This window comes from Megalobrama amblycephala, linkage group LG15 (assembly GCF_018812025.1).
Source record: "Megalobrama amblycephala isolate DHTTF-2021 linkage group LG15, ASM1881202v1, whole genome shotgun sequence".
In the NCBI taxonomy this organism is placed as follows: Eukaryota; Metazoa; Chordata; class Actinopteri; order Cypriniformes; family Xenocyprididae; genus Megalobrama; species Megalobrama amblycephala.
In genome coordinates, this window is record NC_063058.1 from 23,183,305 (window position 1) to 23,208,408 (window position 25,104).

At 37.6% G+C, this 25,104-nt stretch overlaps 2 protein-coding genes across 2 annotated transcripts; one reads left to right on the top strand and one right to left on the bottom strand.

The window, feature by feature from the left end:
* Positions 1-204: 204 nt before the first annotated feature.
* Positions 205-15,941, bottom strand: sema7a (semaphorin 7A). The gene is made up of 14 exons (XM_048158339.1): positions 15,623-15,941; positions 15,251-15,384; positions 14,590-14,628; positions 14,400-14,495; positions 12,646-12,739; positions 12,288-12,398; positions 11,725-11,867; positions 8,870-9,048; positions 6,189-6,297; positions 5,116-5,311; positions 4,098-4,213; positions 3,847-3,992; positions 3,426-3,481; positions 205-3,304 (listed from the first exon to the last, which is right to left on the bottom strand). The coding sequence occupies exons 1-14, from the start codon at positions 15,753-15,755 to the stop codon at positions 2,931-2,933; spliced, it is 1,926 nt and encodes a 641-aa protein (XP_048014296.1). The 5' UTR covers positions 15,756-15,941; the 3' UTR covers positions 205-2,930.
* Positions 15,942-16,801: 860 nt separating this feature from the next.
* On the top strand, positions 16,802-22,740 carry commd4 (COMM domain containing 4). The gene is made up of 8 exons (XM_048158340.1): positions 16,802-16,900; positions 17,099-17,170; positions 17,275-17,340; positions 17,425-17,464; positions 18,011-18,130; positions 21,882-21,962; positions 22,050-22,226; positions 22,303-22,740. Exons 1-8 carry the CDS (start codon positions 16,898-16,900, stop codon positions 22,341-22,343), a joined length of 600 nt encoding a protein of 199 aa, XP_048014297.1. The 5' UTR covers positions 16,802-16,897; the 3' UTR covers positions 22,344-22,740.
* Positions 22,741-25,104: the final 2,364 nt, after the last annotated feature.

Here is a 25,104-nt window from a genome sequence, read left to right on the forward strand (position 1 = left end):
CTCTGTTTCAAAACATTTACTGAGGGAATTGGTAAAAAGGTAAAAAAAAAAAAAAAAAAAGGTAATATATATATATATTTTTTTATCACTGTTTGTATTGTTACCAGTGTTTATTCAAAGCACATTATAGATCCTGACTTAACCATGAAGGTTAGGTGTCTACCAAATGTGCTTATGTGAGTTTGTTCATATAGACAACAGAGATTTCAAGTGTTAAAAAATATATTTAAAATTAAATATAATGGACATACTTAAAGGAAGTGAATAAGTAATGCTTAAAAATAAATACAAAGTACAACAAAATAGAGCATTACATATCTTAAGGCTTAAAATTCACATACAGGAAGGGATCTTAAGGTGGGCATGTTTCAGAAAGTGCAATAATAAAAATATTAATCATAAAATATAACAATATGCAACAAATTTATAAGATTGCTATCAACTTACAATAATAAAGAGAAACAGTGTCCCTAGTATGATAATTTGTAATTAGCCTGAACATTGACATGAAATACACTAGAATCAAAGAAGCCGGTTCACATCTGTGACTCACATTGAAGTCCCTCTCAATAATTAATGTGTTAGGCCATTAAAAATGAAAGAGAACACTGTTTCTTTGTGTAAATCTTTGTACCTTCATGCTTGTTATTGACATTGAAAACAATAAAGCCAATCAATAAATGTCAAACTCACATTTGAGTATGTTAAAACATTTTAAAGAATATACATAAAATTTCCTTTCATTTCAGTCATGGTTCTACATTCACAAATCTGTTTTTAGTTAATGTTTTAATTAAAAATATAAGGTTTATATATATATATATATATATATATATATATATATATATATATATATTAGTTAAATTCGTTATATTATATATTAGTTAAAATATTTTCTAGTAAAAAATATTATACATAAATATAATTTAATTAGAGAATTATTCTAGAAAATATATTTGCTACATATTTCATGACCCTGAAGCTGACTGTAAGTGATCCATTGCATATTTATTTTGTCTCACATCTAGAAACTTCTTCAACCGATTTCATTAAACAACAGCACCACTGCTTACAGCAGCACAACAGGCAGCAGCCTAAAGCACTGTCCAGTGCCCACCACACCCAAAATTCTTTAACCCCAGTTCACTTCCTGAACAATTGCATGGATACAATTACACCCAAACATCCCGTTTCTCTTTATAAATCAAACTCATGGACAACTAGCTCTACACATTTTAACACCCAAGTGCTTGAAACAGTACAAATGATAAAAAAGCATGTATTATGAAAGTTGGTAAGTACAAACACGATCGCCAGATGTAAAACATAAGGTGACGCAATTTTACAAATGAATCTTCGTTAATGAGAGGAAGTTGTAGTTTCTCAGCAAACAAACACACCCTAAATAACTGAACAATATGACCGTGTCTTTCTCACATCTAGAATAGTCTCTCTGGTGTAGCTCTCCTTACATAACATACTGTAAGTGACAGATTTTACAGTCCTTGAAAGTAGTGCTGAACCAGTTATATTACATTAAGGTGCTTAGTGCACAATTCAGAGCGATTTGAAGTGCTTTTGTTTTGTACAGTGGGATCCAAAAGTGCTGTTGTTGAATCGCAGCCCTGCTGATATTTGGAAAAACAGCACAACTGCGAGTGAAAAATTGCTTTTATACAAAAGTCCAATAAAAAAGTTTTTGCTCCACCAACGAAAATAGTTCAGAGCAACATACAGTAGCTGTTTCATTCCTGAATTAATCAGCGTTTTTGAATAAACAGTTGAGTGAATAATTCAATGATTCACTCACAAAGACAGTGTGTCCAAAATCGCTTACTGAGTAGGTACTAAATTTGAATTTACTTTGTGATTGTTAAAAAGTATGTTGTATACAGTATGAATATGGCTAGAATTAATGAAATTTAGATGTAATACATTTACCGTGTTGTTACTGTCGCGTGACCTACCAGCGCCAGTTGTGTCACTTTATTGCAATTCATAAATCCTCTTAAGTGGCCTTATGAAATAGTAAAGTGTCCATCAAGTCTCGCCGGAAGTAGTAGGTCATCCAGGTCTACTGTTTTTCAAATACTAACATTTCCGCAGCCGGATCACTTCCATAAAGACCAACACAATCTGCCGGTTATCGTCTGTTTTTTTTTTTGCGGTAAATAATGCCGCATACAACAGTAAATTGACGAGTGCAAATCTTACTAAATCACTTTGCATGATTCATTTAAATAGTCTCCTCCCATAAATTTCGCATCTGAAAGGGAAACTCCAGCAATAAGTTCAGCCGCAAAAATAACTGTTTCCGCGCCTCTTCAGCGCTAAATTCTCACTGCGCGTCTTTAGCAAATCCTGACAGTAGTTTTTCAACGCCAAAAAAGGGTTTGCACTGGCACAAGCTGTTAGTAAATCTGGCCCTATGTATTCCGACATACTACTCTTTTGGTGTATTGTTTTGCACATTATATATAGTAGAGAAGTAGGCTACTCATTTTCGGACTAATTACAAGACTAACTAATTTGGTCAATGTTTAAAAAGTCTTGTGACCTAGAAATAGTGCAGTATCTGAAATATTTCTTCATTTTACTTTTCAGAAAAATTCTAAATCCTAAAACTGTCGGAGTATTTCCGGGTTCCGAAGACAAAAGCCCAAATTTCCATTGCGGTCTCAGACTTTGGACCCCACCGTATACACTGAACAGATACTCAACAGATGGCAAACGTGTAATTGTCTGCTAGGACGGACACTTACTTCTACTTCAGTGTTTACTTCCCTATAAACCTCATTTGATAAGGTCATAGTCTACATCCTACAACCACTGGCACCTGGCTAACGTCTTGCTAATGGTTTTAATCAGCTTGCAGGTCATCAGAAATGCTAGAGGATGGAAGCACTGACATTTATATAACTACCTTGACCTTAAAGCGAGCACAGATAGAAGGCGCTAGTGACAAATGCCGCCATTAACCAGTCCAGTGCTCTGAGCTTGACAGCATCATTAAAAGCACGCTTAGGAAAAAGGTCATATTCATTCACAGTTTTGGTGTAATCACGTTCATGGGAAACACATTTGTAATTGCCATACATGTCATCCTTCATTGATGGGATGAGGAGGAGGCATTCTGATTGAGTCTGCTGGCATGGGCTTCTCTTGTCCCCATGTTCCCATCTATAAGTGGCATGATGGGAATCAACAGGACAAGAGAGATAAAAGGGAACATCACTGGGCACGTCGTGTCGAATCTTTAATGGAGCTGTCGATGATTGTTGTACATCACGTCTGAATCTTCCCACTAAAAGACATTTGTTAAAGATACACGAGTTAGGAAGATGGTTTTGCCTGTTGTCTAAAAATATTGCGTAAAAATTGTAAATTGTAAGTAAAACAATTATGAGATTATTTTTACAACATACCTGAGTTTTGGTTACATACATTAGTCAGTCCATTAGCAATGTTTTGTATTCCTCCTCTGAAACAAAATCCGAACAGAGAATTATTAAAAACAACGCTAGGGTGTTGTAGCAGGTTGCCAAGGTGTTGCTATGGGGTTTCTAACCCAGCTAACAGAAAACCTTCTCAGAAATTTAGCTAACATTTTAGCAAGGTTCTACCAAAGTTATGAACCAAAGTTCAGAGTTTTCTAGGCCTTTACACCAGCTGGAAGTAAAAAAGTTGGACGAAACGCGTCCACGCTGACACTTTCTAACGTTCGCATAACCAGAAAAAACACCAAGTGTTTCTAAGATATTATGAGTGGTCTCAATCCCTCAAAAAAGTCAGCTTTTTAATGGCAAAATGCGTAAAAATAATACAATATTCTTTATAAAAGCATACTCAGTTTGAGACGTGCAGCCTCGTTCAGTCCAAGCGCAGTAGGGGTCACGGGAAAGAACACATTCCTCACAGGAAGCATTGTAGTCTTGACATCTCTGCAGGTCTAACATGGACAACTGACCAGGATATCCTACGAACAGCTTCCTCTGCACACAAAAACAACAGCAGTGAACTTTAAACAGAAACTGAGTCAAAATGGATGTTATGTTTGCTTACAAAGTGTTCAGTTATTCACAAGGCTGCTTGATTACCTTCTCAGAGTCAAGTTTCATTGAATGTATGGGTGCGGAGCCATTGCACAGATGCGTTTCAGAGATGATAAAAGCTTTGGAGCCGTCCTCCAGGATCTTGAGGATCACTCCATCGTCTAAGAAGGACAAAGACAAGATAGTCGGTGGTCTGAAAGAACTAGTGAGAACATTTGTTGTAAGCAAGATCAATAGTAATTTAAAATTGAAAGTGCATATATTGGAAACTTATTACGGCTGGAATACACTACATGAATTTTGCATGGGCTGTTTCCCAGATTTGCAGTTTGGAGGAGTTGCTGAAAATCAGAGTCAAGTCTGCCGGTTTTGGGCAGTCAACAGTTGACAGATTTTGAAGAAAATCGCGTAGTGTATGATTGGCACAAACCCTGATTTTTAAGCTTCAGACTATGATTCCATCCAGACAAAGGTTTTTGTGCAAAGACTTTGACTATGTCTGTCATAAGCAGATTTCAGTCATCATTTACTCACCCTCAAGTAGTTCCAAACCTGTATGAATTTCTTTGTTCTGCTGAACACAATCCCAGACAGCAACATAGTGTGGCCCAAATCCAGCCCACATCTGGTACATGTGGATTACATGTGGACCAGATGTGGGCCCGATCTGGCCAGACACTATGTTGCTGTCAGGGAAAGGAAGATATTTGGAAGAATGTCAGAAACCAAACAGATCTTGCCCCCCATTGACTACCATAGTTCTTATTTTTCCTACTATGGCAGTAAATGGAGGGTGAGATCTGTTTGGTTACAAACATTACAAACATGGTTACAACAAAAGAAATTCATACAGGTTTGGAACTACTTGAGGGTGAGTAAATGATGAGAGAATTTTCATTTTTGGGTGAACTATCCCTTTAAGCAGGGAAAAAAGGCTTTTAAAAACATGACCGTGATAAGACAAAAGCCGGTAACGACGGGAAGCACTTTTCATATCAAGTGTCAGGAAGTCAAAAAGCAAACATTGATATACAGAGTTCTTTATCAAATATACCACATATACCTGTTGCAAGCAGCAGCACATTGTGCATGCTTTCATTTGAAGCCTGGACTCGGTCAACAGCTATCTTGGTAAAGTTCTTATTACTCGTGAAGAAAGGTGTTTCTCGTTGAATGGGATGAATCCAGTCCTTCATCTCTGGATAGTCTTTTATAATTTGGAGGGTAGAATGTGGAACGGAGTTGCTGTTTTTCACACACTGAAAAAGATGTTATTTCATAATGAAATTTCAGTTAGCATTGTTTGAGGTCTGAGATTATAACCATCCCATTGTAACCAAGACAAAGGGCAAGGCAAAAATGACTGCGTATTTCCTCAAGTATAAGTGGAGTTTTAAAATAGCTATTGTGAGGAAACAATAGCCTTGATTCACCAACAATGACTATAAGGATAATAACCCTGAACAATTCACCTTTAGGTCAAGAGTAAAATGATTGAGGAAGTTGTTGAGCATAAAAATACATATATAAAAAAAACAACTTAGGAAAATGTGTATCAAAAGGTTACTCAGTACAGTTTTTAATTAAAAAATATGCTGATCTCACTGCGATGGACCCTCTAAGCACAATATTATCAAAAAAAAAAAATTGGTAAATGCTAATATATTTACACATTTATTAATTAGTTAAAATTATTTATTTTATTATTACTAAAAAGAGTGATTTAAATGTGTATATTATTTAATTATTTATTTTAATGATTATTTTTCCACAACCCCCCTAGCATCTCCCTGCTGCCACCTGGGATTTTCCAGACTCGGAACATTGTCATCTTAGAGATGATAGCACAATACCAATGGAGCTATTCAACACTATTTGGAAACAATGTGTGGAATATTGCCATCACATTCATGAAAAAGTCTTGTGGTGGGGTTTGTGAAAACTAGGAAACGGAGAAAACTTCCCTACGCATTATTTTACCACAGTGGTTCACCGGTATGTGTTGTAATGCAGCATAGTGCAAAACCAAACAAGGTCAAACAAACAACACTGAGTTTTTCTACCCAAACAAACTAAATATATAATTTAAAAAAAGAATGTTTATTTATATTATTCTGGAAGTGTGTTTTTGCTTACCGTTCCTGGTCTTGGGTTGGGAATCGCCCCAGTATAACCTTTGTAGGAAGAACTCTCAAAAACATCATCAAGATCCTTCAAGGAATATATGCAGACAGCAGTAGAGTTCCTATGGCAACATTAAAAGATTGTTAACGCACATATATATGCAAATGAATTAAAGTGATGGCTTTTAAATGTCCCGTTCTTCGTGATCCCATGTTTCAAACTTTAGTTAGTGTGTAACGTTGTTGTTAGAGTATAAATAAAATCTGTAACATTTTAAAGCTCAAAGTTCAATGCCAAGCGAGATATTTTATTTAACAGAAGTCGCCTACATCGAACGGCCAGTTTGGACTACATCCCTCTACTTCCTTCTTTAATGACGTCACTAAAACAGTTATTTGGCTAACCTCTGCCCACAGGAATACACAAGATATGCGTTTGTAGAGTGTGTTTGTCGCCATGTCGTCGAAACGCTGTTATTTTCATCCCGCAGTCCAATCACCGGGTCTGATTCCGGCTCAAATTGATAGGGTAAAATTAAAGACATGTTTACAATAACACTGAGCGCGTGCATCTCCATGTTATGGTAAGAGGCGTGACCTTTCCGGGCATGGTGCGCTAAACTGCTGTCGAATCACAACACAGGAACCGCTGGCACAATCAGAACTCGTTATGTATTTCTGAAGGAGGGACTTCATAGAACAAGGAAGTCATCAGCCCGTTTTTATGACAGTGGAAACAGCGGTATACAGATAAGTAAATTATGTGAAAAATACTGTGTTTTTTTACACGCGAAACATGAACACATGTTATATTGCACACTATAAACACAATCAAAGCTTCAAAAAACCACGAAAAACGGGACCTTTAAGTTCTGGTAGAATCTGCCATCTCTGACCCAGTTTGTTCGTTTAATGGCAGCAATAAGTTGTGTTTTCCACCAACTGGCAACCCGGGGTGTCAAAATACTATTGGGTAAATGGGCAGTGGGCGGGATCACACATTCCAAAACAGACATTCCGACACGCAACACACATTTCAAAGTAGAATATCTGGCTGTAGTATTGTTTTTCAGAGAAAAAAATTATGTAAACGTAGCTTGTTTCCAAAATTTCCACAAACATATTATGGTATTTTTATCGTTTAGTACAGTCGTCTGTGCTTCATGGGAGTAGGCCGAGCTAAAGAACTATTTTGCCTTGTTTTGCCCGTTCACACCAAGGACAATAACTAAAACGATAAGGATATAGTTCTAAGAATCATTCAAAAATGTAAAAGAGTCCACATCAAAACAATAATGATAAAGGCACAGAGAGACAGAATGTTTCAGAATGTTAATCTGATAAACAATAAAAACACTGACAGCCAATCAGAATCCATCCTGTTTTAAAGCGCTCGAGCTCTTCAAACAAAGCTTTATCGTCCGTTAGTGTGGATGCTAATATACACCGATCAGGCATAACATTATGACCACTGACACGTGAAGTGAATAACACTGATTATCTCTTCATCATGGCACCTGTTAGTGGGTGGGATATATTAGGCAGCAAGTGAACATTTTGTCCTCAAAGTTGATGTGTTAGAAGCAGGAAAAATTGGCAAGCTAAGAATTTGAGCAAGTTTGACAAAGGCCAAATTGTGATGGCTAGACGACTGGGTCAGAGCATCTCCAAAACTGCAGTTCTTGTGGGGTGTTCCTGGTCTGCAGTGGTCATTGTCTATCAAAAGTGGTCAAAGGAAGGAGCAGTGGTGAACCGGCGACAGGTTCATGGGTGGCCAAGGCTCATTGATGCACGTGGGGAGCAAAGGCTGGCCCGTGTGGTCCCATCCAACAACTGGGCTACGTGGTCTGCCATCCATGTGGATGTTATTTTAACATGTACCACCTACCTAAGCATTGTTTCAGATCATGTACACCCTTTCATGGAAACGGTATTCCCTGGTGGCTGTGGCCTCTTTCAGCAGGATAATGCGCCCTGCCACAAAGCAAAAATGGTTCAGGAATGGTTTGTGGAGCACAACGAGTTTGAGGTGTTGACTTTGCCTCCAAATTCCCCAGATCTCAATCCAATCGAGCATCTGTGGGATGTGCTGAACAAACAAGTCCAATCCATGGATGCCCCCATCTCGCAACTTACAGGACTTAAATGATCTGCTGCTAACATCTTGTTGCCAGATACCGCAGCACACCTTCAGTGGTCCATGCCTCAACACGTCAGGGCTGTTTTGGCAGCAAAAGTGGGACCAACACAATATTAGGAAGGTGGTCATAATGTTATGCCTGATCGGTGTATATCATAATGGTTAAATAATTAAATAATCTTTAAAGTTATCATTCTTGATGTGAGTGGGCCTCAAGGCCATTATTTAAAACACAATAACCAGGAATCTTATTTTTTCCTCTAAGGTCAGCCTTCTGCTTGGAATAATAACTGATAAGCTGAATAAACATCAGGGTCAGATTACTTATTGTGTTTGTACTGATCACTTTAAAGACTGTGTGCTGACTCAGTTGTGTGTTGACTTTATTGTTATTACTATATGGGTAAGGATTGTGAGAAGATGAAAGTATTCAGAAAAATAAACTCTCCATTGATAAAGATAATACTGATATGTTCATCTCAAAACCGAAACCAAAGAGGAAAATTCTGAGCAAGAAGTAACATGGAAATATCAGAAGATAATGCAGCGTTTACCAGCTGCTGGAGAAGAGCGCATACACTCGCGAGTCCGTCCAGTCCTCAGCATGCTGGAAGAAAACATCCTGTAGACGGTTGAAGTACAACGACTCGCTAGGAATCCCACACACAAGTCGTGCCTTCAGGAAAGAGGTCCATATGTTCTGGAGTAACTGCTTGGGACCGCCCTCATCAACCTATGATAGATTGATGTTTTCACAGATGGAAAATATTCAGCTGATTCCAAGCCCAGATAACTAACCCAGATAATAATCAACATGCCCTGGAATGTTTCTTCATTTCTTAAAAGTTTTTACACAGAACACACCCAGCTAACAGGGAATATTCTCAGATTCTTGCCTAATGTTCTGGCAAGGTTCTTTCAAAGTTATGAACAATGTTCTTCCAGTACCATTAATAGAATGTTCGTTCAAAGTTCAGTGTTTAATAATGTTCTCGGTAACACTTTAGAATACTGTTCCGTCATTAATGAATAACTACAGAGGAACAAATGAGTAACACTCTGTGGTTGCTCACTATTAGCGAATCCATAACTACTACCTCCCAGAGAACTACTAAAATCTACTACATACAGGTTTATAATTAACATGAAAAATGCATAATGTGTAATTAATTCTAAAGTAAGGATCACGGTAACCCACTAGTAATGACTCAAATCTTTCAGAAGGAATTACTCATTATTTGGAACAGTATAAAGTGAAAAACATGAAAACTCTCTAATAATGACTGAAGTCATAGTAATTGACCCTTCGCCGGGAGTTTGATTGACAAGTGATCTAACCAGTCAGAACGCCGAATCTGCCATTTTGTCCAACAAAAGAAGTTAGGAGTTAGAAGATTAACCTCGGTGGAGTTAAACTCAAAAAATTGTGTGTATTAACGTCTTTCCACGTTTGAAACAACATTCCTTCTCTTGTTCATTCATGTTTATTTAATGCTATAAATGAACTAGTAGGAAGAGATGATTGGTTCACGAGCCGCTTGAGCTGAGGCGCTACAGTGGTCTGTCATGACACATTAAAGAGCCACAAAACAGTTTTTATTGTTTGAATTTCTTAAAAAAAACTACACAGTTTGAAACCTGAGACTTTGTTTAATATCATAAGTAACCTGCTTTGTCTTGTCTGTCGACGTGTTGTCAGTGTCCTCTTTGCTCCGCAATGTATTTTTCACTTGTTGGCTTGTTGGACAAAGCAACAGTAACTAAGGGGGACGGGTCTTTGCGAAGGGTCAATTCCTTCCTAGGAATTACTGGACGTGTTAGTGAGGCCAGCAGGGGGCGCTCACCCTGTGGTCTGTGTGGGTCCTAACACCCCAGTATTGTGATGGGGACACTATGCTGTCCTTCGGATGAGACGTTAAACTGAGGTCCTGACTCTCTGTGGTCATTAAAAATTCCAGGATGTCCTTCGAAAAGAGTAGGGGTGTAACCCCCGACATCCTGGCCTCTGTCTAACATCATGGCCTCCTAATCATCCCCATACACCGATGCACGTCTTGATATTGCTGAGTTAGATGCATTCCTGGGTCAACATATTTTGTTGATCCTGGAACAACATTCCAGTCTGAAAATTTAGTCTTAACCCTATTCCTACCCCTAAACCTAACCCTACCCATAAGTTATCCCAAAAATCAGAGGGAAATGATAGATGAATAACACTGATGTAGAAGCACCAACTCATGATTTTAAGCCTAAATTTGACATAATCTGTAAACTTGTCCCTCAAATCTGATTGGTTGATTTGAATGTTGTTCCAGGATCAACAAAAATGTTGACCCAGGAACATGCTGAACTCAGCAAAATCAGGTTCTGCTACACTGTTGCCATATTGCGCCACTTTTGGCGCAGTATGGCTACTGTCGGCTGTCAGATCATCCAGATTTAACTGGCTGCTATTTTCTTGTTTTCTGCTGAACCTAACTTACACCTAACTTTGCTGATAGCAGTGTGCCAAAAGTGTGAAAGAAGTGCGATAACTGCATTGTCAAGTTGGATGCCAGGGATGCTTTTAGTGCTGCAATCTAAATTTGAACCTTTCTGACTATGTTTCTGATACCCCGTAATTACCCTATACTGAGCTGACGTTCTGACATAGAACACGGAAGCTCTGGACTGTGTCTAGCCTAGGAGGATGACAGGGAAGAGAAGAAATTGTTGAATAAAGTTATTTTTGTTTTGTTTTTGCACACAAAAAGTATTATCGTCGCTTCATAACATTAAGGTTGAACCACTGTAGTCACATGGACTATTTTAACGATGTCTTTACTACTTTTCTGGACCTTGAATGTGGTAATTAAAATTCTTTTCTATGGATCAGAAACCACTCGGATTTCATCAAAAATATCTTAATTTGATGAACTTACTGGTTTGGGACAACATGAGGGTGAGTAATTAATGACAGAAATAAATTTTTGTGTGAACTAACCCTTTAACTTGCCAGCTATTTTCACTATCCAGCAGTCTTGTTTTCAGCTGAAGACGCTTACACCTAACTTTGCTGATAGCAGTGGTGTTGTCCTCACCAAAAGTGTGAAAGAAATGCGATGACTGCATTGCGAACATAGATGCCAGGGATGCTTTCAGTGCTGTAATCTAAATTTGAATCTCTGCGTGAGTTTCTGACTATGTAAGACTTCTCTTCACCTCCTCCGGAATAATTCATGGTAACCAATCACTCACATGCAAATCCCTTTGTAAGATAAGGCCATTCATCTTTCCTCAACGTGTAGGATGATAAAATTGCTTTTGAAGGTCACTTTTCCACAATAATGGTTCTCTCAGACGTGGTGCGTACATGTAGGAAGCCTCACAAAGAACCATCACATCTTTCATATCTAAGTGAGAAACATACCTTACACACTCTGGCAACTCTAGATATCCAAGGATCAGCTTCTGGGCTTGTGTCCGAGTTTTTTTCACGAAATAAGACGTATATCTTCTCATTCAAGGAGTCATTTTTGCGCTTTGCCAAAAAAATGGAGATAAACGTGGGTTCTGTGAGGGAGTGAGAATAAGTCATAAATTATTTCTCTACCCATTCAACATTTTTATTCATTTCATTGAACCTCAACTTTAGTTTCTTGTGAAAAACAGTGACTAGAGTGTATTTTGATTGCTTGGGAGTGCTGCCTTGTCAGCAGACGCAGTCAGCAATTGAGGACTTTGCTGACAGCCCAGTCTATCAGCAAAACTAAAGGGTATACTAAAGTGCATTCTTTATATAGCATCAGAGCAAGAGCTGTGAGTTTACTTAGACTCATTTGTCCTCATTAGTTCCTTAAATCTGAAATAACCTTCCTTTGAGGACATTGTGAGATGTTCTCAATTAGAAAAACAGTTCATGCATAAAATAAGTGTTTGTCTAAAAATGATAAAAGCTTCTAGTAATTTTAGTGAAACTGTGATTCTACCAACCTGAGACCCACTGATCATGCATCCATACGCTGATTCGATTTCCAGCTTTTCTTCGAAACTGCAGCAGAGTTCCATCACTGTACAGAGGAGCTGCTGCATAAAGATCTCCATCTGAACACATAAAGTGCCAACATTCATAATGAAAGAGCTCACACACCCATTCTCGGATCTGTCCATATGCATTACAAGCCAGGGGTATAAATGTATTATGCAATAAAGGAGCACTCTCTGTCCAAGCAATTAAAAAAGTTCTCAGTGAAAGCCTAGGTTTTATGCTAGATAAGCAACTGCAATCCTCCAGCTCATTCACAAAGCCTAAGCAGATCAAAACATTAAGCGGCTTGTGCTCCCCACGTACCTGCCATCAGGGACAGCGAGTTTTGTGTGCATGTGTGAGGTGAGATCCCTGTCCCGTCTACAACCTCAGTGGAACGATTGCTTTCTTTGGGAAACTTTAAAAAAAGAGACAATATTAGAGAGAGATATGGCAAGCCATTTTAACATTTATTTGCAGGATATGAATTAAAGATATCTAAAATTGAAAATACAATTTCAGATATGAAGAATTGTGATTTTTTTTTACTAGTTAAAAAAAGTTTTTAATGTCAAGAATTTCTGCAAGTGCTTACATAAATTTTCAAGTAATAACTGATATCAGGAATTATCATTTTAACTAGTGAAAACTGAATTGTTTATATCAAAAATTAATTTTCTGTTAATTCTATTTACTATTTCTTTCCTTCGATTTTAATAAATCATGCGCACTATTTACTATTTCATTCCTTCGATTTACTAAATCGTGCGCACTATTTACTATTTCAATCCTTCGATTTACTAAATCGTGTGCACGATTTACTATTTCGTTCCCTTGATTTACTAAATCGTGCTCACGATTTACTGATTCGTTCCTTCGATTTACTAAATCGCACGCACTATTTACTATTTCATTCCTTCGATTTACTAAATCGCGCACACGATTTACTATTTCATTCCTTCGATTTACTAAATCGCGCACACGATTTACTATTTCATTCCTTCGATTTACTAAATCGCGCACACGATTTACTATTTCATTCCTTCGATTTACTAAATCGCACACGATTTACTATTTCATTCCTTCGATTTACTAAATCGTGCGCACGATTTACTGATTCATTCTCTTGATTTACTAAATCGTGCACACTATTTACTATTTCATTCCTTCGATTTACTAAATCGTGCACACTATTTACTATTTCATTCCTTCGATTTACTAAATCGTGCGCACTATTTACTATTTCATTCCTTCGATTTACTAAATCGCACACGATTTACTATTTCATTCCTTCGATTTACTAAATCGTGCGCACGATTTACTGATTCATTCTCTTGATTTACTAAATCGTGCACACTATTTACTATTTCATTCCTTCGATTTACTAAATCGTGCACACTATTTACTATTTCATTCCTTCGATTTACTAAATCGTGCGCACGATTTACTGATTCATTCTCTTGATTTACTAAATCGTGCACACTATTTACTATTTCATTCCTTCGATTTACTAAATCGTGCGCGATTTACTATTTCATTCCCTCGATTTACTAAATTGTGCGCACGATTTACTGATTCGTTCTCTCGATTTACTAAATCGCGCGCACGATTTACTATTTCATTCCCTCGATTTAAAAAATTGTGTGCATGATTTACTGATTCGTTCTCTCGATTTACTAAATCATGTGGACGATTTACTAATTCATTCCCTCATACCCCTTTGTAAATCGTGCACACGATTTAGTAATTTATAAATCGAGGGATTTTAATTTTACGATAAAAATTAACACCAAGCTGAAACTACACATATGCAAGAACACAGCCTGTAAAGCCGACACACAAGTGCAGAGAGTCCAAGCTTATATGAAAACAGTTTGCTGTGTTTTAATTTGTTTTGAGAATGGCCCACTTTGATTGGACAAAGATTTGCTGCGCATGCTCTCTGAGGTGAAAGTTTTGCGCAAGAGAGAGCGAGCGAGCAGGAGAGAGAGAGGCATCTTTTGGAAAAACTACACGGCAACACTGGACAGAAATTATGCGGTTCTGAATATTATTTTTCTAATATTATTATTTCTTACCAGTTTCCAACACATCGGCTCTTCTCCATTCGTCCCACATACAAATGTGCAGTCTTCAAATCTTTCAATTACTGTGACTACATTTTCACAGAAGCTCTGTATTATAGATGGAGGAATATTAGTAAGACTGTTAAACCACAAAAAAATCCACTTGTTCTTTTTCTCTTCTTCAAATAAATGTAAAACTCACCTCACCACACCTTGGTAAGTTTGGATCCAGAGTGAAGTTCTACCAAACAAATAAATAAAATCATCTGATTAAATCGTATAGTTTGCATCTCAATATTGTTTTATTTTATTATCTCGGTCACAAAATCTTCTCAAAATTTATGTTAAAATAATTTTAGCCAAACTATAAGAAACGATTCAAGAGGAAAGACTATGACAACACAATTAACAAAACATATACAAAGCAACCAATCGCATGAATGTTTTCTCACTAACACAACATTTAAATAATTTATTGTAACCATAGCAACATATTGGACTTGTTGATGGAAATAAGTCTTTCACGAACACTTGATATTGCCATCCACTGCTTTTGTTTGTTTGATTAAATTACACTGACAGACACATTCGTTGCTATGGTCCCCGCTGTCTGTGCGTCATAAGCTTTAATTTCTGACCGTCTATCCACAATATATAATTTAACGTTACTGATTACATCTGCCAAAAGTCTCAATTAACTTCTCGTTGATATAGAACTATGCTTTATGTCCCAACTCTGAAATGAATTTGAATAGAATTAAAATAAATATTTTCAATAGAAAATGGCAAAATCATATAGGCTAGACACATCATAATTCATATATATTTCACATATCATTTACATATTAATGACCAGTAATTACCTCCAGAATCTGACGACTGTCCACATCAATATGTAGAACATTATTTAATCCTCCCACCAACAGACTATTTGATCCTTCTTGATGAAATAAAACTGTATGACTATAGTTTGTGTTGTATAACAGTCGCCAATCATCTGAGGAGACAAATAAAACTAGGTAAGGTTATGCTGTAAGATATAATATTTCACCTCACCTCTCCCACAAACACAATTTAGATATTATCATTTCATATAGCATTTTAAAAATTATATTAAATACAAAGTCAATTCAATACACACGTTTCTAGAATAGAATAGAATAGAATAGAATAGAATATAGGCTACTTTTAAAATGGTTAGTCTGATTACAGGGGAAATTAGTATTTTAGTTTACCTTGTCTCAGTGTTAATCTAGGATTAAAAGAGCAAAAGACGCACTGGAAGCACGCTCCATAAATAAACCAAGGATACGCCACAATGCCTTTGATGTCGACAGAGAAATATCGCCGTTTTAGGAGCATTTTCATGCAGGGTCTATTCGCTCAGAATAACACGAGCACATCTCGTCTCCGGCTTGTTTGAGATGCACCTATAGCCTCGCCTGCATTTCAGCCGAGAAAGGGCGACTGCAGTGAGGGGAGGAGTGAAAAAAGTGCAGGAAAGACAGTTCTCTCTCCTCGTAGTGGAACAGACACCTGCGAGATCAAAGGCGGATATCGCGGGATTCACACTCGTGCGCTGTGTTGCTGATAAACTGGATGTAATTTAAGTTATGTTGCTTGTATATGAAAATAAACATAATGAACAATACACGCAAAGTACTTGTTATTTATTTCCATTCAAAAGATGTGTGCATCCATCATTTTTACTTTAATTATATACATGTTTTTTATAAATGACAACAATCACATAACCCATAGCACTGTCAGAGAGTTTGGGAATATTTGCACGCGCTCCATCAGTTGGACTGAGTGTAAATAACCTGTTTAAGTAACCTAGTATCATTTCTAGACTGTCAACACTGATCATCACATGTGTAAATAGTTATGTAGTTTGTTGCTAAAGGACAAAACAAAAGCATTAATAATCATAAGGTTATTATAATTCATCTTTTAAAATAATTAATTATAAACAGATTTCTAGGCATTTCTCTCTTTTTTTCACAGCTGATGTATTTTCTTGCTTTAAAAGAACTGTCTCTTGTTTAGTAATTTTTTTTTTTTTTTTTTTTTTTTTGAGAGTGCAGTCTCTTTCTGCTGCCATTGTTTTCCTTGGATTTGCTTCTGCGTTCCATGCAATTTTAAGCTTTCCTTGGTTCATTCCATGTTTTACAGGCAACCTCTCTCATTAGCACAGTTGGTTTTAAATTAATCTAGTTTATTTTAAATCTGGACTCCATAGTCCAGGTTTTAGTAATTTGTATTCTGTTAATCTGTTTTTCAGAAAGCCATTTTTTAAGCCACGATTAACTATTCTAGATTAAGGCCTATCCTGGTTTAATTTAAACCCTGTCCGGGAAACCGCCCCATTACCATTTTAAAAGGAACAATCTGTTTTTTAACAAATTTGACTCGTACTCCGGTCCAGTAGGAGGCACCGTAATGCTGGTTTGCCATCCACCGTTACATACCAGAAGAAGAACAAGAAGAGCAGCTGACTGACTGTCATAATGGTATTTATCTTACTTCTTATTGAACGATAGTTGGGTTTATTTTGGTTTCACATTTGAAACCATTAAAGTTACAATGTGTGAACGCTTTATTTTGGGGATAATTAATTTATTCTAATTTTGTGGATACCGCACGCTGTCATATACTGTACTCTTTCAAGCTGAGCAACAGCAGTCAACAACTTCTATCTTTTATTTCAGAGGTTCAGATTTTGTGGAGATTTGGACTGTCCTGACTGGGTCCTTGCCGAAATAAGCACCTTAGCTAGAATAGTAAGTGCAGTTTGTCTGAATTTAATAGGTGTTTTGATGTCCTTTTGACACATTCTGTCTAAAACTCAATTATAAATAATTTTATTCATTGCTGTTCTTCACAGTCGAGTGTCAAGGTGAAGCTTCTGTGTGTGCAAGTCATTAAAGATCTGCTTGATGAAGGCATCGATGTAAGAGCTCTGGCTACAGCAGTCATGCTATAATGTATAATAAATGGATATTCCTCTAATTAGTACATAATTGTCTGTTTTCAGTATGACAAAGTTTCAAAGCTAACCGCAGATGCAAAATTTGGTGAGTAAAACCCAGTTTTTCTGTCATTAATTCTCAGTAATAATGATTTGTGAAATATTATAATGATTATAAATCAAATTTTCCATGTTTATTCTTCATTTTAAAATTCGGTTTTATATATTAAACAATATTTCATATTAATATGAAATCAAATATAACATGAGTAGTTTTAAATGCTACAAGTAAATTTAGGTATCACAACATTATAATGTACAGTTTGGAAAAAAATGGATATTGATTTTGAGATTTGCTAATGATAACATTTATCATTGTTTTTAAATTATTAGTGCTTTTAAAGATTAAATGAGCATAAGATGATGGTCTAATTGTATAAAAATAAAAAGAGGAAATGAGCAACAGTTAAATATCCATTATACCTTTCAAAAAGTGCTTTCAGTTAAAATAAGAATGAATAATTGACCAATGATTATTTAAACATCTTTAATATTGACTGATATGTAACTAATATAATGTATACCCTACATATATGTCTTGTCTGTTGTCTGTATTTTATCTCTTGCTATTTTGTCTTATTTATTTATTCAGAAATTGGAGACGTTAAAGCCAGTATAGCTGTGCTGAGTTTCATTCTGACCAATGCTGCTAAACATGATGTGGACAGTGAATCTCTCTCCAGTGAATTACAGCAGCTTGGGTTGCCGAAAGGTAAGGATTTGCATCACATCTTTTCTCACAGTGTCTGAAACGGTTCGATTAAGGATTCAGTCTCTCTAAACCCCTCCTTTCCGAGAGCCTACTCTGCTCTGATTGGTCAGATGGCCCAGTTTGTTGTGATTGGTCTACCGCTTACAGTGCATGTCAGGAACGAAACGGCCATTACCATATCTGAATTTCAGCTCCAGAGGTTTCCTCAGTACTTGATACACAGTTGATACAAACAGTAACAATGGAGTGGGTTTTACTGTATAACTTCAAATGCGAGTCCTCATCTTTTGGAAGTGTATCAAAGGGTCAAAGTAGACATTGTTAAGCCTGGAACACACCAAGCCGACGCTGACGAACTAGTGGCGACGAAAGCAGACTGCAGGGTTGGCTCACGTCGGCAGCGTCTGGGTCCAAAGTTGGCCTGACACACCAAACCGACGTTTGACAGCCGACGGCCAAGTAGCACGTCCGTTCTGCGCCTGCGCAAGATGAAATGCCTTTCCGTACCAGCAGGTGGCAGTAGCTGAACAGCCAATCAGAATGATCAGATGGGCCGACAGACCGATGAGCTCTGACGCTGATTCATGCGATGCGGAACACACTGAGAAAACTTAGTCGGCCGACCATCTGCTTGATGTGCCAATGAAGATCATAGACTGGCATTATGCAAGTTTGATTCAAACCTACGTAGGTTTGAGCAGGAAGACTGGAATTCGTTTCAGGCAGTTCAGAATTGGTTCTTTCATTTAGGAGACAATAACTCCATTTATCTGCACTTTGATCTTTGAAATTTTGCAACAACGCATGACGTAATGATGAACGCTCAAGCACAGAGGATAGGGCAAAACAAAACACCGGTCACGAATTAAAAGTCTAAAACGAGAAGTTTTAAAGAGAAGTGTTGGAGGATTTCGATATAAGAGAAGAGGAGCTTGAAAATGCATCGCTTCACTTCAGAAGGCCTTTATTAACCCCCTGGAGCCAGATTATATTTATTATATGGATTATATTTATGATGGATGGATGTGATTTTGGGGGGCTTCAAAACACGGCCCCCTGTTCACTACCGTTATAAAGCTTAGAAGAGCCAGGATATTTTTAAATACAAACCCGATTCCAAAAAAGTTGGGACACTGTACAAATTGTGAATAAAAAAGGAATGTAATAATTTACAAATCTCATAAACTTATATTTTATTCACAATAGAATATAGATAACATATCAAATGTTGAAAGTGAGACATTTTGAAATGTCATGCCAAATATTGGCTCATTTTGGATTTCATGAGAGCTACACATTCCAAAAAAGTTGGGACAGGTAGCAATAAGAGGCCGGAAAAGTTAAATGTACATATAAGGAACAGCTGGAGGACCAATTTGCAACTTATTAGGTCAATTGGCAACATGATTGGGTATAAAAAGAGCCTCTCAGAGTGGCAGTGTCTCTCAGAAGTCAAGATGGGCAGAGGATCACCAATTCACCCAATGCTGTGGCGAAAAATAGTGAAGCAATATCAGAAAGGAGTTTCTCAGAGAAAAATTGCAAAGAGTTTGAAGTTATCATCATCTACAGTGCATAATATCATCCAAAGATTCAGAGAATCTGGAACAATCTCTGTGCGTAAGGGTCAAGGCGGGAAAACCATACTGGATGCCTGTGATCTTCGGGCCCTTAGACGGCACTGCATCACATACAGGAATGCTACTGTAATGGAAATCACAACATGGGCTCAGGAATACTTCCAGAAAACATTGTCGGTGAACACAATCCACCGTGCCATTCGCTGTTGCCGGCTAAAACTCTATAGGTCAAAAAAGAAGCCATATCTAAACATGATCCAGAAGCGCAGGCGTTTTCTCTGGGCCAAGGCTCATTTAAAATGGACTGTGGCCAAGTGGAAAACTGTTCTGTGGTCAGACCAATCAAAATTTGAAGTTATTTTTGGAAAACTGGGACGCCATGTCATTCGGACTAAAGAGGACAAGGACATCCCAAGTTGTTATCAGCGCTCAGTTCAGAAGCCTGCATCTCTGATGGTATGGGGTTGCATCAGTGCCCAAGGAAGTCGACCGGAAGTTGAAGTCGGCCGCGTGCCGCCATCTTGTAGCAGAACTTCACTTGCGTTAGCCATCCCATTGACTCCCATTCATTTTGGCGTCACTTTGACAGCAAATAACTTTACATCTGAGGCGTTTAAAGACTCAATTTGTCCATTATTTATTTCTAAAGATACACGACAATGTATATAGGGCTCCATTACCTTCTATGTTACATTATGGCCCCGTAGAAACAGTTTTTGTAAAAATAGGCTAACGATTGCGTCATAACCACTCGACTCTCTGTCGCACAGTAGAGAAATTACCGTACAGACAGGAGGAGAAGCTCGCAGGCAATAGTATGCATTAACTTAATATGGCGTACTGGCGATACATTTTAAAATACTATACAAACTAATTAATCAGAATAATTACTCCTGCTCACTCACGCCAAAGAACTCCCCGCTCAAGCTCGCCGTCTCTGCAAGATTAACGATGGCAGTTTTCACGCACAGCTACTAGAAGATTTACATCTGTCAGACAGGTTGCTGACGTCATCAAGCTTAGTTTGAGTCTGCGCGTCAGAAACGGAAGTGCTAAAAATCGCTAAAAATGGGCTTCACTTGTCTCAATTGAGTTCCAATGGGGTCGCTGTGTCCATTTCTTTTACTGTCTATGGGTTGCATGAGTGCGTGTGGCATGGGCAGCTTACACATCTGGAAAGGCACCATCAATGCTGAAAGGTATATCCAAGTTCTATAACAACATATGCTCCCATCCAGACGTCGTCTCTTTCAGGGAAGACCTTGCATTTTCCAACATGACAATGCCAGACCACATACTGCATCAATTACAACATCATGGCTGCGTAGAAGAAGGATCCGGGTACTGAAATGGCCAGCCTGCAGTCCAGATCTTTCACCCATAGAAAACATTTGGTACATCATAAAGAGGAAGATGCGACAAAGAAGACCTAAGACAGTTGAGCAACTAGAAGCCTGTATTAGACAAGAATGGGACAACATTCCTATTCCTAAACTTGAGCAACTTGTCTCCTCAGTCCCCAGACGTTTGCAGACTGTTATAAAAAGAAGAGGGGATGCCACACAGTGGTAAACATGGCCTTGTCCCAACTTTTTTGAGATGTGTTGATGCCATGAAATTTAAAATCAACTTATTTTTCCCTTAAAATTATAAATTTTCTCAGTTTAAACATTTGATATGTCATCTATGTTGTATTCTGAATAAAATATTGAAATTTGAAACTTCCACATCATTGCATTCTGTTTTTATTCACAATTTGTACAGTGTCCCAACTTTTTTGGAATCGGGTTTGTATATCTCCGATTGTGTTTGTCTGAAAGAAGACAGTCTCAAGCTATATTTTCATCCAAAGTTGTGTATTTAACTTATGCGCAAATTTTGAATATCACATAAAACATTTGCGAATAAAGCAGTGTTTCCATCCAGGGAGTCAAAGAGAACAAAAACGTCACTTCCTGATACACTGGCGCTAAATATCACTAAGCAAAATGGAAGTTTCTGCTGTAGAAGCCACTGTATATAATAATTTTCATATATAATAAGAGGGCGCAGACGAAGCGCAATAAACACTGTCATGTTATCTTGCATTCAGATTTCTGGTGTTTGTGAACGCAATATTGGGGATAATATTGGGTGAACTAACCCTTTATGCATTTATGTGTTTGTTTCAGAGCACACAACAGGACTGTGTAAATCGTATGAGGATAAGCACAGTGCTCTACAGGAAAAGCTGAGGGAGAGCAGCCTACGCTGTGAGTATTACCAATAAATGAAAAAGAAGGAAATTCAGCCCAAATCATTAATTTAAACATAATATCCTGATCTATGTCACGTGTCAGTGGGTCGTCTGGAAGCGGTGAACTGGCGTGTGGATTACACCCTGAGCTCCAGCGAAATAAAGCAAGTGAATGAACCCACAGTCCAGCTCAGACTTCAGGCTCAGGACCCCGAGACCGACTCCACAGAGACCACCGTTGTCTCCATCACTGCTGACAAGTTCAGAGTCCTGCTAACAGGTCATTTTCCTTCTGGGATCTGTAATTAGATATTGTATTATGCATATTGTAAATTTTCCTTGTTTTTGTTTTCCAGAACTCAAACAAGCACAGACTATGATGAATGCACTACAGTGAACCAGTCATCCTTTCTTGAACAGTATTGATGAAAGAATCTGTCCGTGTATATAAAATGTGCTTCTCAGAAAGAAAAGAAGAATGTTTTTTTAACATTATGTATTTTGAATAGGTCTAACACAGTGTTTAGTCAAATGTTGTTGCTCAAATTGAGCAGACCTTAAAAAAAGCACATCAATCAGATTTCTTTTTGGACCAGATGTCACTAGATACTTAATTTTGTCACGTGTTGAAGAACAAAAAGCTCTTAGTGATTCATCTCACCTCATGTATTTGTCTTAATATCGAGTGTATTTTGTTAAATGTATTTTTTTCCCTTTTTCTTGAAAAAATTGTAATGTAATAACAACAGTTAATTGTCTATATTTCAAGACCCTTAAAGTTACTTACAATTTCACTTGGTCTTTTTTAGGGCCCAAGNATGGGACCCGGGCGTGGCAGGGGGGCTCGACAGCGCCCCTTGAATGGTGTCCGAAAACTTGGTCCATATATCAAATACGCTTGCATGTATTTGTATGAAACTCTGTAATCATATAGACCTCATCGGGCCGAACAACTTTCATGCTCTAAGTTATACGCTGGCTCAACAGGAAGTCAGCTATTATGGGTTGTTTGAAAAACGCATGCTCTGGAATTTGATATACTCCTCCTAGGCGATTAATCCGATCACCACCAAACTCGGTCAGCATGAAGTCAAGACATTGAGGATTAAAAATTGCGAGCAGATTTTTGATATCTCAAACGGTTTGGTCGTCGCAAGGCAACGAATTTATGGTGAGAAAAGGGAAATAGGAAATGTGCTATAACCTCTGCATACATTGATTGATGTTTATGAAACTTCAGCTGTGTGCTCATTGAAGGAAGCCGATCACATGTATGTGACTGTTGTGAGTCAAAGTTATAGCGCCATCAACTGGCAGCAGGAAGTGTGTTATTTTCAAAATGCTTTAAGATCACCCTCTATTTTTTACCAAATTTGCTTCAAACTTCATTAGAATAATGTGAAGGCATAACGAATGAAGACCTGTAAAAAGATTTTTATTATTTTTCAAACACTGTTGCCATAGCAACAGATTAAACTTCAATATTTGTTTTGGATGTGTTTGAGACACTTAGCATGCATCAAATTGCATGAAACTCGACTGATATGTCAGGATTGTCATCCAGTAGACATGGGCAAAGCCTCAAAAACGGGCAGGAAGGAGGGCCTCTATAGCGCCACCTTTTGAAAAAAGTGGGGGGTTAGTTTAACCTACAGTCACCAAACTCGGTACACACATTGATCTCATTAAGCTGGACAACTTTCTAATTTAAAGTCATTAGCTCTGACCAACAGGAAGTCCGATATTTTGGTTTGAATGTGAATTTTTTCATCCTCTCTCTCCCTCTCTGTGGTACCCCCCTCCACCTCCCCCTCACCCCTCACTCCCTCCTCACTCCCTCAGTCTGACTCTTGTGTGTGTGTGTGTGTGAGGGTGTGTGTGTGTGTGTGTGTGAGGTGTGTGTGTGTGTGTGTGTGTGTGTGTGTGTGTGTGTGTGTGTGTGTGTGTGTGTGAGGGTCTCTGTCTGTGTCTCTCTCTGTACTTGTTTTGACTCTACTTGTGAGGACCAAATGTCCTCACTTATTTTGTGGAATACTTTCACAACCCACTAGTGAGGACATTTGACTGGTCCTCACTATTTTAAAAGGCTTATAAATCAGCCGAAATATATTTTATTTAAATCTAGTGATGGTTACATTTTTCTGTGATGGGTTTAGGAGTAGGGATTGGGTTATGTGATAGAAAATATCATTGACCCGATTTAAAATCAATGGAAGTCTATGCAATGTCCTCACCAAGACAGAAGTACAAACCTGTGTGTGTATGTGTGTGTGTTTACACATTTTTTGATGAACTTATAGAAATATTGAACTGCAAATGATAACTTCACACTCATTTGAAATTGAACCATGACATTATATCACTATTTGGACAGGACTACTTTTCAAATGTCATTTGAGTTACAACATACAAGACTTAAATCTTTGTTTTGTTTTTACAAAGGAGAGTGTGTGTTTTCTCGAACATTGGTGTTATAGAAAGTCATGTGCTGTGTTTGCAAACATTATGTACAACGCATGTCTTTAAATGAATTATTTATTGATATAATTCAAATTTATTAAAAATCACTATTTAAGTAAATTTCACTTGATTTTATACCACACATTTATATTGTTCTCATCAAGCCGGACAATTTTCTAATTTACATTCATTAGCTCCGACCAACAGGAAGTCGGCTATTTTGGTTTGAATGTTAATTTTTTTTAAAAACAGGCTAAGAATTTTATACTACTACTCCTACAGGGTTTATCCAATTTACACCAAACTTTTTTTAACTTGTTGCTAACACATTGAAGTTGTTTAATTGCAAACGGATTTTGGATATCTCAAACGGTTTGGCCGTGGCGAGGCAACGAATTTATGGCAAGAAAAGGGAAACAAAGTGTTATAACTTCTGCATACATTAATTGATTTTGATGAAACTTCGGCTTAGTCTTCGTTGTACAAGGCTGATCACATGGATGTGACTATTGTGATTCAAAGTAATAGCGCCACCAACTGGAAGCAGAAAATGTGTCACTTTCAGCATACATTGAGATCACCCTCTTATTTTTACCTGATTTGCTTCAAAATTCATCAGAATAATGTTAAAACTTGGCACATGTAATCCTTTGAAAATGGGCAGGGAGGAGGGGCTCTATAGTGGCACCTTGTAGTGC